We start from the raw sequence: 15852 nt of genomic DNA on the forward strand, positions 1-15852 counted from the left end.
GTTCGGTGCTTTTTTCAAAATGGAGTCAAGATTTGATGATGAAAAACAAAACTGTAGAGTTGACCCTTTTATCTTATTCCTTTAGATGTACCTGAAATTCTACCTTAAACATTGTTTCAGTGAGCTGAATCTGCTTCTTTGTTTCACAGCCCCATCAAGACGCGGTGACTTGGAAATCCTTGGTTATTGCATGATCCAGTGGCTTAGTGGCCATCTTCCTTGGGAGGATAATTTGAAAGATCCCAACTATGTTAGAGATTCCAAAATTAGGTAAAGGAAAACTGATAATAAATTATTTTGGGCAAAATCATGATAAGGCATATGTTTAGTCAGAACTTCTTGATGGGGACTCTAGTTTTAACTGATACTAGTGTAGCAATAAGAAAGTACTTGTTAAACAGTAAGATTCCTTGGTCTTTTGTTGAATTTATTTTAGAAGAATGTCCGTAAGCGTATTTAGGATGTAGCACAATGCTGCTTAATGTGCTTTTTACTGTTATTAAATATTAATAACTTTCCGTGGCATCAAGCTTCAAACAGTGACTCAGCCTTTAATTTTTAACAGATACAGAGAAAATATTGCAGGTTTGATGGACAAATGTTTTCCTGAGAAGAGCAAGCCAGGTAAGAAAAGACTTCTTTTTTTTTTTTTTTAAATCATTTAATTATTTATTTATTTTTGGCTGTGTTGGGTCTTCGTTTCTGTGCGAGGGCTTTCTCTAGTTGCGGCGAGCGGGGGCCACTCTTCATCGCGGTGCGCGGGCCTCTCACTATCGCGGCCTCCCTTGTTGCGGAGCACAGGCTCGAACCCGTTTCCCCTGCATCGGCAGGCAGACTCTCAACCACTGCGCCACCAGGGAAGCCCAAGAAAAGACTTCTTGAGTGTTCACAGGGATCTTGTTTTCTGCAAGAAAAAAAGTCTTGAGGTCTGTGGAGTATCCCGTAATGTAGGAGCTTAGGCATTGTTAAGTGTAATCATTGCACTGCAGCCTGCTCTCGTGAAACAGGCACTTCCTTTTCCACAGGTGGGCCTGATTCAGTTATTATTCAGTGCTTTCAGTAATGGAACCGAATTTCATTCAGTAATTCAACTATTTTTTTTTATTGAGGCTTTATTATGTGCGAAGGACCATTCTAGGCACTAGGGATACACCAGTGAACAAAATAAATAAAAATTCCTATCCTCATGAAGCTCTAGTTGGGAAGGGTAGACAGTAAACAAACGAGTGAATTTCACAGTATATTGCATGGTTAGTACTGTGGCAGAAAGAAGAAAGCAGCGAGTAGAGGTTGGGGGTGTGGGGATGGGTTGGGGAGTGAAGCGAGGAGGTGGATTGGAGTTGTAAATAGGGTGGCCAGGGATGGCCTCACTGACGAGATGACAATTGAGTAGCTGTAGGAAGGAGATAGGGAGCGAGCTCTGGGGAAGTCTGGGGAAGAGCGTTTCCAGGCAGAAGGAACGTGAGTGCCAGGTGTATTTGAGGGTTGCCTGCTTTTAAGCCATCATAGGGCTTTGGCTTTTACTTTGAGCAGGAGCACGTGAGGTTTGGAGGAGAAGAGGGACATGAATTGTCTATCTTTAAGGGAACTCTCTCCAACTCCTGTTTTGAAGATCGACTGCTAGGGAAGCAAGGCCGGGTACAAACAGGAGCTGGTAGGAGGCTACTGCAATAATCCAAGCAAGGGAAGTAGCAGTGCAGGTAGTGAGGAGTGGTCGGTTTGGATATATTTAGAAGTCTTTTCTAGCCATTGCTCAGTTATCTCCTTTTCAGGGAGGTCTACCCTGACCTTATGCCGTTTAAACTTGCAACCGACCAACCACATCTAGAAATAGAATGTTATCGGCTTTTTCAGAAACACCCCCTGGTGCCTCCTGCCAATCACAAGCCTCTCCCACTGGCCTAATGAATCACTAGCCTAACTTCCAACACTAAGGATTTGTTTTTGAACTATATAGAAATGGAATCGTAGAGTGAACAAAATAGATAGTTTCATGAGGGCAGGGATTTTGTTTTTTTTTAATTTATTTATTTATTTTTATTTTTGGCTGTGTTGGCTCTTCGTTTCTGTGCGAGGGCTTTCTCTAGTTGTGGCAAGTGGGGGCCACTCTTCATCGCGGTGCGCGGGCCTCTCATTATCGCGGCCTCTCTTGTTGCGGAGCACAGGCTCCAGACGCGAAGGCTCAGTAATTGTGGCTCAGGGGGAGGGCAGGGATTTTTAATGTTCTAGTTTCTATTGGAGTTCTTTGTCTTTCACTCAGTATTGCATTTGTGAAATTAATTCCCACTGTTGCATTTTTTGGATGTTTTTATTTACTTTTTAACTTTATTGAGGAATAACTGAAAAATATGATTGTATAACATGATGATTTGATATACAGGCATACCTCGTTTTATCGCCGTTCACTTTATTGCACTTTGTAGATATTGTGTTTTTTACACATTGAAGGTTTGTGGCAACCCTGAGTCGAGCAAGTCTGTTGGTGCCATTTTTCCAACAGCATTTGTTCACTTCCTATCTGTGTCACATTTTGGTAATTCTCACAATATTTCAAACTTTTTCATTATTATTCTATTTGTTATGGTGATTTGTGATCAGTGATCTTTGATGTTACTATTGCAAAAAAATTATGACTCACTGAAGCTCAGACGATGGTTGGCATTTTTTTAGCAATAAAGTGTTTTTTAATTAAGGTACCTACATTTTTTTAGACATCATGTTATTCCACACTTAATAGGCTACAGTATAGTGTAAACATAACTTTTATACGCACTGGGGAACCAAAAAAATTAAAGTGACTTGCTTTATTGTGATACTTTATTGTGGTGGTCTGGAACTGAACCCGCAATGTCTCTGAGGTGTGCCTGCCTATACGTATACATGGGAGAATGATTACCAAGATCGACATAATTTAACACATCTATCACCTTGCATAGTTAACAGAGTTAACAGCAGCCTTTCTTGAAAAGACCAGCCTTTCCCTGTGATGCCGCCTTTGTGTTAAATCAGGTGTGGATTTGTGAGTCTGTTTCTGGGCTCTTTCATTGTTCTTTTTTTCTCTTCTTGGGCCCCACTGTCTTAATTACTGTAGCTTTATCTAAAGTCTTGATACATGGTAGTTTAAGTCCTCTAGCACTGTTTCTTCTTTATACTTGACTTTGCTGTTTTGCTTGATCATTTGTATATCTGTGTACATTTTAGAATCACCTTGTCAGTTCTGCACACACCCTCTCCCTCTGCAATTTGCTGGAATTCTGAGTGGGATTGCATGGACTCCGTGGACTAATTGGGGAGCATTGGCATCTTTATACTATTGATACTTTGTCTTCTGTTTAATTTGGTCTCAGTTTCTGTGTTACCTGTGTTTTATAGTTTTAATCTGGAAAAAATCTTGCCCATCTTTCATTATAATTGTTACTAGGTATTTGATGCTATTGTTAAGTGATATATTTTTATTAAAATCTATTTTTCTAATTGCTTGTTGGTAGTATATAGAAGTAAAATAGATTTTTAAATATTTACCTTATATCCTGTGACCTTGTTAAATTTACATATTGGTTCTAGAAGTTTTTTTATAGATTCCTTAGGATTTTCTGCATACACTGTCATGTTTGTGAATAAACTGTTTTACATCTTCCATTCCACTCGTGATGCCTTCTGTTTCTTTTCTTGCCTTACTGTACTGGCTAAAAGCTACAGGACTTTCAGGCAGAATGGAAGCGGTGCAAGTGAACTTCCTTGCCATTTCCTTCTCTCATCAGGGAAGTGTTCAGTATTTTACCATACTTGGTGATGTTTGCTTTAGGTTTTCTATAGATCCCCTTTTTCAGATTAAGAAAGTTGAAGGGAGGGATTTTTGTTTCTTTTTTCTCATGTACCCAGGTATTTAGAATCATGCCTGGCATGTGGTGGGTGCTTAGTGAATACCTGAATGAATGAATGTGTATATGCGTGTGTGTGTGTAGCACTGACATGATCTCTTGATTTATTGGATGTGGGGTGTGGGAAGAGGATTCTTGGCTTGAGGTGCTGGAAGGATGGAATTTTAAGTAACCAAGACAGGGAAAACCACAGGGAGAACAGGTTTTAGGGGTTGGTCAGGAGTTTGGATTTGCATTTGTTGGGATTTGATATGAGTCAGTGGAAATCAGTGGATATAAAAGTCTGGAGAGCAGTGGAAAGGCTGGGCTGGGGATATAACATGTATGAGTCATTAGCCTAAAGATGGATTTTTAGATGGATGTTGAAAAGTGTTGATCTTGACTAGTAAGATTTCTTTTTATGGGTTTGGTTCTGCCTCAGTGTACAGTAGACCTTTCATCATTCAGAAGTTGATTTTTCTCTTTTATGGGAAAACCAGGCCTTGCTTCTTTTTCTTTTTTTCAACCTGTTTTTCATATGTTTTATTTCTTATTTATGCAAAGAATGCAGCTGTCTTCTGTAGAACTAATGGCTTCTGTGGCAAAAAAAAAATACTGGCTATGATATTTATTGTATACTTAAGCACATTTTACTTTATAATCTTTATTCTAGGTCCTTTTAAAAAATAGCTTTAAAACTACAGCAATTATTTTTTGTATATATTTAAATGTTAAGCATGTCTTCTGTCTTACTATCTCTCACAATTAAAAAATGTTTTTTACATTGTTTCTCAAAATACATTTTTTATTTGACTTATCTGACAATTCTTGAATTCAAAAGCATACTTTCCATTGAAGAAGCGATTGAAAAAAACATGTTTAACAAGCTATACATTTGCATTCTAATTTTAGTATAACCATGTATCATTTTCTTAGAAAAGTATGTTGTATTTATGACCAAAAATTACAAAATAATTGTGTTATTCTTTTAGATGAAATTGCTAAGTACATGGAAACAGTGAAATTACTGGATTATGCCGAAAAACCTCTTTATCAAAAGTTACAAGATATTCTTTTGCAAGGACTGAAAGCTATAGGAAGTGAGGATGACAGCAAGCTGGACCTCAGTGTTGTGGAGAATGGAAGTTTGAAAGCAAAAGCAGTAACAAAGGTGAGTTTTGTTACTGAATTTTCCTTTGGGCGTCCTGTGACTATAATTGCAACAAATATTAATTTTAGGTAAGAGAACCAGTAGCTCAGTAAAGGAACTAATAACAGATTGCTACGCAATTAAATATTTATCATCATGATGTAAAAGCAAACTCTTTATGATATGGAAAAATATGTAGAGGGTGGTAGAAAAATGGATATTTATGTGTTTCTTATGTCCAGTAGCAAGTTAGGAAATTCCTAAAGAGATTCTAACTCGGGATACTAATGTCTGGCAGAGGGATTTGGGTGGGGCACTCAATTCATAGTCTGTGTGTTCTTTTCTCCTGTGTCACCCCTTAGGGTTGATCTTGTCTTTCACTTTTTCCTTGTTCATTGGTGTGGTCCAAGTATTTACTATTTGAAAATTGGTTTTGAAAAATTACCATTTGAAAATTACATTGGAAAGTTTCCTTGTTTGTTGTCGTGTTGTGTTTCCCATTTGAACGTTATTTTGCTCTTTACAGAAATCTCATTATGTGAAGCTGTGTATCTGTATATAAGGGGATTAATTTTTTGGAAAGAAATGTTAAATAATAAACTTTATGGTAGAAATATTGCACAGGCATGTAAATAACTCCTGGTATCACTTTAAAATTTAGATTTTGCAGGTATACATCAACTTATTGGTTATTTTTAATAATTATTGATCAACTTAGTTTCCTTTTTAATCTGGAATTGTTTACTAAAATGTGCTAGTTGCTTTTACATGGGAAAGGAAAACTGCTTTTAGAAGAAAAAAATTTTTTTACATTATTGACTGTTTTAATTGTTGTTAACTCTGTAAACTCCAGTAGATTCCTTTGGAAATCTTATATTCCAAACTATGAGATAAAGAGTTAAAAACAGATTTTCTCCCTTTAAAATAAGAAGCAGCATATTAAAAGAACTTACAAAGGAGATAGGAATTTTGACATTGGATCATGAATTTGACTTTTTTGGCTAATAGTAGGTCTCTTTGTAATTTCATCACAGAATCTGAAATTATACATATGCATCTATATATACATCTTTTTTGCTTTCATAAGTTTTGTCTTAATTGCACCTGCTCCATTTTTGTGGTCAACAACCGTGTGGAAAACCATATCCAGCTTTAAGTGAAGAGGACAAATGGAAGGCTGAGTGGAATTTTTCAGTAAGATGGTAAACTTACAGTTTGCATACACATATAAACATGCAACATGCATCTTCTTGCTCAGGACAGATTTTTGTACGTTAATATTTATAGCTGGATTCTGTAGTGTTTTTCTCTAAAATTTTGCTGATTGAAAAGTAAAGATCTCTGTTGAGGTAAGAACTTGTCCAGTACCATTCCCCTTTCCTTTGCAAGTCACTGTTGTTTGTACCTACATGCTAGAGAAAATTTGGTTTCTGCGGGTTGGCTGACTTTACAGCTGAATAGGTCAGTCTGCTGCAGAGCTAACATCTGTGACCTTATAATTCTCTTGTGTCCTTGGGTAGTTCAGAAAGCTGGAAATTTCTTGTTAGATCATCCCCTACATGTATAAAGCTTCATTTAGGGGGAGAAAATGAATAAAAAGCTGAACTGTTAGATTTCCTTCATTAGTTTGCTGCTTTTTTTCCCTTCAGAGCTGATATAGGACTGTTTTTGTATTAAAAAGAAATTAATAAAAGTTAAGATTAGGTAAGATCATGAAGCTCCTTGATAACCATATAACTGTAGGTGAGTTGTTAATTTTGTTGGCCTTTTGTTTTTTGTTTGTAAAGTGAAAGAGTTGGACCAGAGCAGTTTTTTTTTTTTAAGCTTTCTTTTTCTTTTTAAAGCAGCAGAACATTTTCTTCAAATAAATTGTAAATACGCCACATCTAAAACAGATAAGAGCAGAGCTCCATCCAACTTTTCAGTCTGGAGGCTCCCAACAAGAGAAAGCTCTCTTCTTTGAGAAATTAGTATTCCTTCTCTTTTTTAGGAAGGAGTATATAGTTGAGATTCTTTTTTGGCTCTGGTTACTAGGAAGTTCAGAGCTGAATATAATGCTTCATCATAGAAACTGTATTAATCCTTATAATTGCATACTTGCTCCTTCTTTTTCTCTGTCATAATTTTTTAAAACTTTAAAAAAAAAGTATGTGTTCTTTGTATTTAGGACACTCATATCTCTGAAAGGGATAAGTTTAATCAATTCAATATATATTTCTCTTTATATTCCTAAGAGATAAGGTAAAAAACCTATAAGAATTGATCGACAGTGGAATGAAGCAAGCCTTCTATCCATTTTTTTACAGCCATGCTTGATTATGGTATAGTAAATTCAGAAACTATAGTGAAATATGAATGTATCCACTTTGAACTGTTTTTAGTCTCAGTAACCTAAGAGTATTATTTAAAGCACAGAATTTGGGGATGACATAAATCTGAAGTAGAAAGACACCAAGTATCACCGTGCCCTTAAAAATCATTGTTAAGTAAATAATAAATAAATTCCTGCTGGCATTCAGCCTGGAACATGGTACAAAGAGTTGAACAAGAGCAGAGAAAGGTCTTCCAATGCACATCAGTGGCCTGCAGCTCCTCTGGTGGACAACTTCCTATCTCTTTGAGATGATCACACCTAATGTAGTATTAAATTTATACCATGTAGCCTATAGTTAAGGTCAGATTGCCCCAAATATACCATCTAAATTTGGTGAAGATCTCTCTAGCTGTTTTTGTGTGATAGAATGATAGAAACTGTATTTTAATTATGTAAATTTAGATTGTTGCAGTTGATACATTTCTTTCTGTTTTTTAATGGTAGTTTAGCCTTAGTTCTGTATCGAAGTGGATTCAGTGTTTACTAAGAATTCCTTTCCTTAGATACCCCATTATTGAGTTCTTTATTTTGAATCTTGTCTTATTTGGTTGAATTTTGTCAAGTATTTTTTTCCCTAAATTTTTGAGTGAGATTGTGACATATGTACATAAACGTGCACAAATAATTGTGGAATTTGAACTTCACAAAGTGAACGTGCGCATTTAGATGTCACCCAAATCAAAATTTGGATCATTGCAGGAACCCAAGAAACCTTTGTCATGCCCTGCTCCCAGCCATTACCCCTTCAGTAAGAGTAACCAATTTTATGACTTCTAACACCATAAATTAGTTTTGCTATTAAAGAAAAACATAGTAGTAGCACCATACGTTTTGTATACTTTTGTGTCTGTCTTTCATTCATTTGTATTTCTTTATTTTTCTTTTTGAATTTTATTTATTTTTTTATACAGGAGGTTCTTATTAGTTATCTATTTTATAAATATTGATGTATACATGTCAATCCCAATCTCCCAATTCATCACTCCACCACCCCCTCCCCCGCCGCTTTCCCCCCTTGGTGTCCATACGTTTGTTCTCTACATCTGTGTCTCTATTTCTGCCTTGCATTTCTGAATTTCCGTGCTGTCACAAGTAACAAAAGTCTTTTGTTTTTTTATTCCTGTGTAATACTCCATTATATGACTATATCATGATTCATTTATCCCTTCTGCTCTTGGTGGATGTTTGCATTGTTTCCAGTTTTCGGTGATTGCAATAATACTGTTAAGAACACTCTTATAAATTCTTTTGGGAAACATATATAATTATTTCAGGTTTGGTGTATACATAGTAGAATTCCTGGGGCGTAGGGTTTACGTATGCTTAGTAGCGTTAGTAGATACCGCCAAGCAATTTGCCCAGTTTACTCTCCCACAGCAGCTTATGAGAGTTCCAGTTGCTCACTGACACTAGCTATTGCATTATGTTTAATTTTATCTATTTTGGTAGATGTTTACTAATATTTCTCTATGGTTTTAATTTGATCTACTTGAGAATATTGATTTTGAACACCTTTTCATAGCCTGTCAGTCTTGATTATCCTTTTTTTGTGAGGTGCATTTCAAGTCTTGTCCATTAAAAAAAATTTGGGTTGTCTGCTTTCCTTTGATTTGCAGAGTTAAACACTTTGTATATATATACAATATATGTATTGCACATATTTTTTTTACGGTCTGTGGTTTATCTTTTCACTCTCTTAATATGGTATCTTTTGATGAACAGAAGTTCTTCACTTTAATTAAGCATAATTTATCAGGTTTTTGTTTGTTTATGGCTAGTGCTTTGTGTATTCTATTTTAGGAAAATTTTGTCTACCTCAAGATCATGAAGACAATCTTTTGTCAAGAAATTTTATCTTTTTCATTTAGGTCTACAGTTTAACAGAAATTGATTTTGCGCATGGTGTGAGTCGGTGTTTATTTACCCCCTGTGGATATCTAGTTGATCTGAACTATTTATTGAAAAGATTATAATGTCCCCACAGCACGTAGCTGGTTTTCAGGTAACCATATGTGTTTGGGTCTGTTTCTGGACACTCTGTTCTGTGCCATTGGCCTGCTCATCTGTATTTGGGTCAGTGCCACACTGTTTGAACTACTGGCTTCATAATGATATTTGATAGTATAAGTTCTCCAACTTTATTCTTCTTTAAGATTGTCTTTGCTGTTTTTGGCCCTTTGACTTGACATATACATTTTAGAATCAGCTCATTAATTTCCACAAAAATTCTTCTGGGATTTTGATTGAGATTGCACTGACTGTCATTTTGGGAAAAACTGACATCTTCACAGTATTCTTTTCTGTTCCATGAATATGGTATACCCCTATATTTATTTAGGTTCTTTCATTTATCTCAGTGATGTTTGTAGTTGTCTCTGACTATATAGAGATCATATACATCTTCCATGTCTAACTGCTTAATTCTTAGTCTGTTTCTTTTTATCATCTGTAATCATCCCAAACCTTTCCTTCATGTCATTTAGTTGTCAGCTCAGTCTGTTTTTCAATGTTTCTAATATACTTATAAGTTCTATAATGATTATTTTTCTATTTATTAGCTATGCAGTTTCCTTGTTTATCTCTGGGTTTTTAAAAATTATCATTTCTCATTTCCTCAATTTTTTAAATCTTTTTTTTAAGCCTCCAATGCATTTTATAAAATTTTCTTTTTGAGGGGAGGACTGTGTTTTCTTTCAGAGTGGAGTCTGCAGCTGTCTTTTGCATGTTGTGATCTGGGAGGGCACCGTACCACAAGTGCCTCAGGTGATTCTAATGTAGATGAAAGGCAGGGGTGGCATCCTTGGCTGCATATTAAAATCACCTGGGAGCTTTTATAAATCCCATTGTCTGGATTGCACCCCAGACCAATTAAATCAAAAGCTTTGGGGGTGGACCTGAGCCTCAGGATTTTTAGGTGATTACATTGTGCAGACATAGTTGAGAACCACTGCAAACCAAAATTTGAGTTACCTTGGAATTCTAGCTTCTATGTAGAAAACAACTCTTTTGCAAATAGGGAAAGCAGATATTGGGCATTTAAGTCTAAAAGACTTTAAATAATAGTACTTATCAGCCACATGACCAATGTATGTATGTAGGCAATTATTCACACATGCCATGTTGTGATCTTTATTGTAAGAGATATAGAAGGAAATTTGACATCATATAAATGCCTTGAATGGTACCCAGGGGGATTTATTTTTTGACATAACAAAAAGATATGCTTATAAGATATGTTCAAAACTTAGATCACAAAGGACAGTATTAGAGCAGGATTCCCTTTTTCTTTGATATCATGACTGGTTTTTAGGAATTATGTTAAACATTTGTGTGCGTTTCTGTTTAATAAGGGATACATTTTTTTAAAGCTGTCTTTCTGTGGAAATAATGTTATCTGTCTTGCTCATAAGATTGTTGTGTGGGTTAAATGAGATTCAGAAAGTGCTTAGAACAGTGCTGAACACATAGTAAGTGATCAGTAAATGTTAACTGCAGTATTATTGGTAATGCTGTTGTTTCGCTGACTTTACATTTTCTCACGTCTTTCTGGTTTCTTGATGTCAAGAAAATAGCAGAACATTTTCATTTGAATCTTTTGAACTAAGATCATACATCCTTAAAAATTCAGTTTATGAAATAGAGTATATTGGGCAGATGTGAATGAAGACTGGCTTACATTCACTTGGTGAGTATGTGTGTTCAAATTGATTGTTTTGAATAGTAAATGATGGGGAATTGGTAAAAGTTGATTTTGCAACAAAGACAAGATGGTAATTACTGTGAAATAAAGGTTCCAAAATGCAGCTCCATAACTTACTCATATTAAAAATGGATAAATCACATTAATGAGTTTGAAGTTAACTTTTTTCCTTGAAGCTGTTGATTGATACTAAAGGACCATAGGTAGTGGACATAAAGCAGAGGACTTCTGAGTGCCAGAGAATTCTATGTTCGCTGTTTTCTACCTATGTGTTTAGGAATTATGTATTTTGTGGACATAGCCTTATTGGGGGGAGGTCAGGCAGTCTGTTTTTAATAGGAACTCTAATGTAGCCTGGTTTATTTTGTAAGAAACTTGCTCAAGTGTGGCTTGAGAGCATTTAATTCCCCACTAGTACATACATAGGGTTTGGTTTTCATTGAAATATGTATCTTTATAAATATTGGCCTCTTTAGTTTGCAGTGTTATAGCTTCAGAGTCTTGTGCTTTTAATTCTTAAGTTTGAAAATTCTCCAGGGGACTTGATGGTGCTCGGTGCTGGTAATAGGATATCAACCCTTTAAACTTTAGGTTATCATTGAACATTTATGTATTGATAGTATTCTGTAGTCTGTCAATATTAAATTATTTTACATATACTTTACAGCACTGATATGAGATACATCTGCTTACAAATGATGAAAGTGAAATTCAGAAGAGGTTAGATGACTTGTCCAGGGCCATGCAACCATTAATTATTATTATGCATTTACATAGCTTTTTTCCTCAGAGGAGCTCAAGGCCCTTAAAAATCTCCTAGTGATTTTAGGTATAAAATATTAGAGACAATTAAACCATAACTAGCTACCCATTTGCCTCTCCCCATAAGTTGCCCTTGAAATACCTTAACTTTGCTAAAAAGTTTGACATTAATGGTGCAGGTCATGGAACCCTCAGAGGAAAATAAGCATGAAGAAGTGTCATATTAATTCCAACATAGAAGAGAATGCAGCGACACATTAGCCTTTAGACCTTTGTTTATTGAATCTCTGAAAACATCTCTCAGTTGTTAAGTGACTACAGGTTTGATCGTATTGGAAGTTTCGTGGTCCTTGTGATATGAATGATATTAGAGTCATGAAAGGCCATTGTTGCCAACTTTGGAAGATGGATTTACTGTTTTCAGAAGTGCTGTTGGGAGACCTTTCCAGTCTGTGATTGCCATTATTATATGAAAATTCGATGAGAGTAAGTTCTCAGTCATGTAGTACTCCTGAAGATCATGTGATCAGGTTCAGCTTTTTTTTCAGCTCATTATCTCCTCAGTGGCTGTGTTTTTTCTCGGAGGATGGGTGACAGTAGGGCTGTAAAGCAGCTTGTTTCTAGATCCTCAGTAGGCCCAACTTCAGAAGGGACACACATCCGCTCCAGATAAGCAAGCAGACAAATATGCCTACTTTGTGAAAGCAGTGCTTTTGCTAAAAAGTGTGCTGCCCATGGAGCAAGCAGTCAATTCTGCTTGCCACCTAGGTGCAGTTTTTTCATTTGTTTATTTATTCTGACAGAGTCTACAAATGCATCGGTATCATTTGCTAACTCATGAGTTAGCAGTAATCTTTGGTGCACCATTTTCAGATAATTACAGCAAATTCTTCATTCTTCATGGCATAAGAGTGGGATAGCTTGAACTAGTGAAGGACATAGATATTCCACATTTTGTTAGTCATGCTTTTTTTTTTTGCTAAACCCCCAGACCTGCTAATAAATGATAAAATTACTCGAGTAATATGTTAATTATTAACTACCTTCAAAATAGATCATTAAAAGTGTGGACAGGAGAGATATCTAAGTTTAAACAAAAAACAAAATCAGGGTTTGGCCATGCATTCATGCCTGTGTTACATTTACAGATGGACTGATGTTTCACAGAGTGAAATCCCACGTGTGTGGGATTACATTGGTCACTTACTCAAAAAGACTCATTTACGGAACTCTCAAATGACTTCTTATAGGGCTTACATAAATGCAAACAGTTTTAGAAATTTAGCTTGTGTGTGCTTAATGTTTTTATAAAAGCTAAAATTACTCTTTTGCTTTAACGATTTGTTAGTGTCTGCTTTTCTCCATGAGAATGAAGCCTGAAACAGTGCCCAGCACACAGTAGGTGCTTAGAAAATACATGATGGGATTCCTACCTCTGTTCCGATAGAATCAGGGTTACTGTGGAAGGAAATTGTAGTGTGCGTTATTCTTATCGCAGCCTTTACCATGGAAACTTGTTTAAAATAATAAATCACTTCAGTGTATCGTGACAGTTTTTTAGACCATTCTTCAAATTCATCCCTCATTTAAGTCACTTACTCATTTCCTGATCCACTTCCCATCTTTTCATCTGTTCCTTTTTCAGTTGTGTCTGACCTTTTCCTGCTTTTTCTCAAAACATTTCTGTAATTACTTAATGTCCATTTAAACATTACACAGTTTTTGAGGGGCTTTTGGTAGAACACGTAGTCAGCTCTTTATTACTACAGTAGTAGTGGACTAGTTCCTCAGCAGGTGCAGAGCCCTAGATATTCGTGTATGTCTAAGGTGCATGATAGCACGTGGGGAAAACCCCAGTCCTTGCCCTCCAGGAGTGTCCAGGGTAGGAGAGAAGGAAAGTAGAGTGTGGCCCTGGGCTTGCCAAGTACACACGTATGTGTGTGTGCGCTAGCTCTCTAGGAAGGGATCCGTTACAACGAAAGCACCACGGCTGGAAACTGCCACTTCACACCGAAAAGTCCCGTGGGGGGCAGCGTGGGTCTGTGGAAAGAAGTTCTAATAAGAACCAAGAGCCCTTAGCTCTTGTCTTCTCACCACCAGCAGCTGGAAACACGGAGCAGCTTCTCCCAGCTTTCTTTTGTCCCCAGCCTCAGTTTTTTCTGTCTAGATAGGGAAGTTTAACTAAAATCCACTGGTTTTGTAAATATTGTGGTGTAGCACATGCGTTTCTTTACCTTCATAGAAGATATGTCCTTTTTAGTTGCCACTGAGTAACAAATATTCTATTTTTGGTTACTATTAAGGAACGTAATAGTAATTTGTAAAGGGTATACATTTGCATGATGATTTCAGTGGCCTTAATCAAATAAGTCCAGTAAGATTAACTGCGTATTGCAGTCTCATGTTTGTGTTTAGAGTTCTTTGTTCTTTGTTCTTCGACACACACATGCGCAGTACCATTTAGACATTTTAGGCTGTACCTTCCAAGTTTCTATAATGAACATTCATGACTTTTGTAATAAGGGGGAAAAAACCCAACAACAGTTCTTCACTACTCATCTCCTTTGATACAAGCATGAATCTGATTGGCTTCTCTTAGATGCTGTTGAAAGCATTTAGAGGTTATCTTTGGATGTTTGAGTTGGGATGTGAAGAATTGTCTTTGGTTTTTGTCTCTGAAGACTTTTATTCTCTTTTCCATTAAAACAGCTTTAAGTCTATAACTAGTCTCCAGCCAGTGTTTAGATTGTTAGTAAATTATCAGTCCGATGCATCTAGCTGATTTGTCTTCCTGTTTCTAAATTGGAAGTGAGAAGCTGCTAATTAAGTTTTAGCCTAGCATATCTGAGCACTGCAAAAATACAATGTGTAATATATACACTAATGCCCTTTAAAATAAACCTAGTTTTTAAAGATACTTTAGCCATGCTGAATTAAAAGAAAACTCTATCCTAACTTTATGAATTATTCTTGTGTGTCATGCAATATTTTGATTTCATTTATAAATGTAAATAAAGGTACCTGTGAGACCTGGTATGGCATATGACAAAATCAGAGATTAGTGCACTTGGTGAAGCCATTTTCTGTTTAAAGAGAACCAAACTGTGCACTATTTGAAGCCTAAAATGTTGTCAAATAACGAAATGAAGCATTTGGTGATATCAGTAGAAAGAAGCTGGCAGCAAATTGTTTGGAATTTTACTCATCGCCTTATGCAATGAATAACAGACTTAGATATTCTTTAACTTGAAGGTTGTTGATAATTGGTCTTAGTCTGTAGACTGTTGGTCCTTTCTATCTAAACTATTGATATATACATTGTCAGAAAAGTTGGGCAAGAGATACCCAACTGAAGTGTGGATTAATGAAATTCAGTGCTTTCCCCAGTACATACTGCTGAAATACAGGTGTTTCTTTTGTTGGTTGAATACTGTCTGATTTTCATTCCTATGTAATTTACCTGCACGGAGATTAAGAAAGCTCCTTTTTATTAAATAAGCTTGAAAACAAGATGAATGCACTAGGTTCTTAGGTAGAACATATTGGATAGCTCCCTTTATAATGAGCATTTAAAAATCTGCCCTCCTAGAACTGGAAAATGCATTCTCTCCTGTATGGAAAGCAATATAGTACTGAAATATTCCTCCTTAATTTTGGTCCGAACGAACAAAAGTGTCTGTGTTTATTCCTGCCTAATGCATCACAAATCTGCTGACATGCTAACCTTGGAGTCTTGGCTGGCGTTAATCAGGCCTGTGCACCGGCAGGAAAGATGTACCTAATGCACTCCATCAGTGCAGTTTGCATATGGAAGTTCTCACAGGGGAGCTGCCCTGTGCCAGCTGAGGGTTACCTGCCCACTGCAGTTATTGTATGTAATTATCGAACCAATCTGTTCAGCCCAGCAGGGTTTAGATAGTAATCATGAAGCAACACTTTGGAAAAGAAAGATGTAAGGCACTCTCCCCTTCTCTCATCAGTTATATGAAGTTACAGCCACTCTTCC

The 15852-nt window shown here is 36.3% G+C and overlaps 1 protein-coding gene across 5 annotated transcripts in view; it reads left to right on the forward strand.

Moving 5' to 3' along the window:
* Window positions 1-15852, forward strand: part of VRK1 (VRK serine/threonine kinase 1) — a 93179-nt gene that overhangs the window by 53285 nt on the left and 24042 nt on the right. For all 5 annotated transcript variants that reach the window (XM_061182882.1, XM_061182878.1, XM_061182879.1 and 2 more), the window contains 3 exons: window positions 150-270; window positions 566-624; window positions 4853-5031. In XM_061182882.1, coding sequence (XP_061038865.1) covers window positions 150-270; window positions 566-624; window positions 4853-5031 — 359 coding nt within the window. The remainder of the gene's footprint in view (window positions 1-149; window positions 271-565; window positions 625-4852; window positions 5032-15852) is intronic.

The sequence above is a fragment of the Eubalaena glacialis genome, chromosome 2 (assembly GCF_028564815.1).
Source record: "Eubalaena glacialis isolate mEubGla1 chromosome 2, mEubGla1.1.hap2.+ XY, whole genome shotgun sequence".
Lineage (NCBI taxonomy): Eukaryota > Metazoa > Chordata > Mammalia > Artiodactyla > Balaenidae > Eubalaena > Eubalaena glacialis.